Here is a 3,629-nt window from a genome sequence, read left to right as displayed (position 1 = left end):
TTTCAAGTCTCAGCGTTGGACTTGACTCTCATCCCCGGGCCTGCAATCGACCAGTGGGCATCCGGCAATAGAGTAGCAAGAGCCGCCATCACCTTCTCACTCCAGGTTCTGGGGAGGTGGGGGGCAGGTGGGGGGCTGGTGAGCCTCCAAATAGCCCGGCCACAGGAGATGGAGCCCCTGGAGGAAGGGTGGCCTCTGCTGGTCCCAGGGCCGCAGCCAGCACCACTGGACAGAGCTTCCCAGGGCACAGTGACCCTCACTCACAGGAGCCCATGGTGGGGGCGGGGGGGGCGGGGGGACTGGCTGGGAAACGGTCACAGCCCCGGTTCCCACCAGCACCAACCCTTGCTCAGGGAGGAGCAGCCTGCGTCGCCCTTTGAGTTAAATTTAATGCTGGATCACATGTTCGTCTGGGTCCTTCTTGTGTTTGTTTTTCCTTCCTTTAAATGCTTTCCTTATTTCTATTTTAACAGGCCCACGTTCTGGATCGAATGCTACCCCGAACCCCTCTGTGGCGTTAACAGGGTGCCATCTGACCAGCAACATACATGCTAACCAATCCACAAGGAGGGTCCCCCCGGAGGCCGGTCACAGGTGCAAAGGCTGGAGCTGGGAGTTCAGACAGACTGCTCAGTCCTGTCAAGTTCCTCTTCCCAGTTCAGTTTTCTTCCCAACCCTCCCCGTCCTCCCTCCGCCCCAACCGCCCACCACCTTCGCCCACCGCTCCAAATTTGGGCTCTTGTCTCAGCTTCCTCTCTCCGGCCTCGAACCCTGCCTCGTCCCTGCCTTGTCTGGGGTTGAACTTGTCACCCTCACATTCTCTGCCTCCGTGTCCTCACCGTGGAATGTTCCTGCGCTGGGTTCTCCCTCCAGGAGCAGGGTCAGCTCCTAACAGCTCGCCTGACCCCTCGGCTCCCATGGAGTGGGGCTGTCGGTGCTCACGGCAGCCCCACGCTCCCTGCACTGACACCCCACGTCTGCACCCCCTTCCCAAGGGATATATCCCTGTGGCTGCCACTACCGGGGAAATCCTCTCTTGAGACCCCATCCCTCAGCCAAAAGTGACAAGAAACACCCAGCACGGTCCCTGGGGTCCTCACTACAAGTTCTGGGAGCCCCGGGTGGGTTCCAGGTGTGGGCTCTGCAGATGCTAAGAAGCCGCTGCAGGTGGCCATCAGGCCCCTGGGTCTGCAGGCGCCACCGTGACACTTGGCTGCAGCTGGTCCCTGCTCAGTGACACATGTCAGACGGTCCTTCCTAGCCCTCCCTCCGTATCGCCAACCAGCAGCCAAACGCAGTTCCCTTATCTGGGGCAGCCAGGAGGCCCGGGAAATCAGAGGCGGGTCCAGGGGGAGGTGGAGGACTCGACAACTTCCTGGTTTCCCCCGGAGGCTGCGACACAGCCTGGGGGGTCGGGGGGAGCTTTCACGGGGCTTTATTTCAGTTAATCCCGGAGCCCCGGGACTGGGGGGCAGAGCTATCAGGGACACACCGTGGCTTCTCTCACCCCTAAAGGTCAGGACCGCCTACTGGGCTGGAAGGAAGCCGGTGTCTCCCGTCCCAGGCCCGTCCCAGCAGCTTGGCCGGCCGAGGGTAAGTCATCTGTGTATTTTGCCAGCGAGACCATGTGGGGCGGAGGATGCTTTCGCTTTTGCCGACATTTGCTCCTGTCCTTCGAGAGCAGAACTCGGAGCTCCCAGCCTGTCACAGGAAGCTGCCGGGGGTGAGCCAGCTTCCCAGACAGGGAGGAACGAGGACCCACGCCGATCCCGCCACCCTGGCTCTGGGTTCTCTCGCGTGGGAGCTCCTCTCTCTTTCCTACCTATTGCCTTCAGGCGGGCTCCTGTTTCTACCCAGAGAATGAATGAAGTTCTTAGAAGCCGCTTACCTGAGTTCGCCCGGGGTGTCAGCGTCGGGTGCAGCAGCCCAGGCGGGAAGGAGGGACGGGTCAAGAAATGTCTGTTTTCACTCTCTGAGCCGCAGGCGTCCTCTGGCCCCCCGCGTGCTGCCTGGGCCCTCACCTGTTTGCTGTTCCCTCCAGGGCCGTGCAGCTGGCTGCAATAACATCATCTCTCCTTTCTCTGTGCCGGCAGCCGGGCGATGGCTAATCACACCGACGAGGATTATGACGTCCTCATCGACCCTCTGTTTGACAACGAGACTCTCATAAAGGACAGCGCCGAGCCATGCCCCTCCTACGACCCCACCGTCCTCTCGGCCCAGCTGCTGCCCCAGCTCTACACCGCCGTGTCCCTGCTGGGCCTCCTGGACAACATCTTGGTGGTGTTTATCCTGGTCAAATGCCAAAGACTCCGGCACGTGGAACACATCTACCTCCTAAACTTGGCCGTGTCTAATCTGTGTTTCTCGCTCACCTTGCCGTTCCGGGCCCACACTGCCTCCCACGGGGGGACCCTGGGCCATCCCACGTGTACCGTTCTGGTGGCACTGTCCTCCGTGGGCCTGCACAGCGAGGTATTGTTCAACGCCCTCCTGACCCTGCAGAGCTACCTGGTGTGTTTCCACGTGAGAAGCTTGTCCCCAGCGGCCAGGAGGAGGGCCTGTGGCGTCCTCGCCAGTGGCCTGGCCTGGCTGGTGGCTGCTCTGCTGGCTCTGCCCGAGGTCCTGCAGTGCACGGCTCAGGAGGACAGCCGGGGGGACAGGTGCCCCTGCAGCAGGCCTCACTTCCTGCCGGGCCAGGGGACGGCCTGGCAGCCCTTGCTGACCTTGAAGGTGAACGTGGTGGGCCTTCTGGTCCCACTGCTGGTTTTTATCGTTTGCCTTGTGCGACTGGGGAAAATGCTCAGGAAGTCTGACCTTTCCCAGCTGGTTTTCGCCATCATGGTCGTTTTCCTTCTGATGTGGGGACCCTACAATGTGGTGCTGTTCCTGTCTGCATTCAAGGACTCCTTCTTGCTGGGGGACTGCGGGAGCCGCTACCACCTGGACAGGAGCGTCCAGGTGACGGCCATCATTGCCAGCACCCACTGCTGCGTGAACCCGCTCCTCTACGCACTCTTCGACAAGGCGTGTCGGAGGTGCCTCTGCTCTCGCTGCTGTCCACTTCCGTCCACCGAGGACCCTGCACAAGATACGCCATGGGAAGAGCATGACCACTCCACTCAACTGTAAGCCGGCTTCCATCAAGCTGGACAAATAAACATCGCTTTTGTTTCCTGGATGCCTGGTTTTATATATGTTTTGGCTATGGATGAACTGTGCGCTCCCCCCCGTCCCCCACCCCAACCCCAATTTATATGTTGAAGCCCTAACCCTGTTATTTGGGCATAGGAGCGTTGGGAGGTCATTAGGGTTAGATGAGGTTATGAGGGTGGGGCCCTCGAGATGGGATTAGTGCCCTCAGAGGAAGAGACACCAGAGAGCTTCCTCATTGTTTTACAGGTGTGTCTATGAAATCCACACAGTTGAGAAAGGGGGAAGTGAGCAATGGATTTGTCTCAGGTGCTGAGCTAGGCTCCTTATGAGCATAAGCTCCTTCATACCTCACTTCCCAGCCGTGGTGTGGGTGGAATTAGTCTCATATCTCTGAGGAGGAAATGGAGGCTCGGAAATATCTCTAAGATCACACAGCTACAGAGTGGCCGGGCTGGGAAACAAACCTCGGTGTC

The 3,629-nt window shown here is 59.7% G+C and overlaps 1 protein-coding gene across 6 annotated transcripts; it reads left to right on the top strand.

The window, feature by feature from the left end:
* Nucleotides 1-3,181, top strand: CCRL2 (C-C motif chemokine receptor like 2). 6 transcript variants are annotated; one of them, XM_036333044.1, is made up of 4 exons: nt 1-105; nt 474-594; nt 1,516-1,593; nt 2,094-3,181. In XM_036333044.1, the coding sequence occupies exon 4, from the start codon at nt 2,101-2,103 to the stop codon at nt 3,130-3,132; it is 1,032 nt and encodes a 343-aa protein (XP_036188937.1). In that variant the 5' UTR covers nt 1-105; nt 474-594; nt 1,516-1,593; nt 2,094-2,100; the 3' UTR covers nt 3,133-3,181. The 6 variants fall into 6 exon arrangements, with proteins under 6 accessions (XP_036188937.1, XP_036188940.1, XP_036188939.1 ...); XM_036333047.1 differs by having other exon boundaries at nt 2,042-3,181; XM_036333046.1 differs by having other exon boundaries at nt 474-656.
* Nucleotides 3,182-3,629: the final 448 nt, after the last annotated feature.

The sequence above is a fragment of the Myotis myotis genome, unplaced genomic scaffold (genome assembly GCF_014108235.1).
Source record: "Myotis myotis isolate mMyoMyo1 unplaced genomic scaffold, mMyoMyo1.p scaffold_m19_p_13, whole genome shotgun sequence".
In the NCBI taxonomy this organism is placed as follows: Eukaryota; Metazoa; Chordata; class Mammalia; order Chiroptera; family Vespertilionidae; genus Myotis; species Myotis myotis.
This window is presented reverse-complemented; position numbering and strand designations above follow the sequence as displayed.

What these genes read in the sequence shown, in the direction of transcription:
- CCRL2 (XM_036333042.1), top strand. Translation starts at nt 1,626, where the DNA reads ATGTGGGGCGGAGGATGCTTTCGCTTTTGCCGACATTTGCTCCTGTCC. An exon ending in GTCACAGGAAGCTGCCGGGG is followed by an intron (nt 1,724 to 2,093) that starts GTGAGCCAGCTT and finishes CTGTGCCGGCAG; the next exon opens with CCGGGCGATGGCTAATCACA.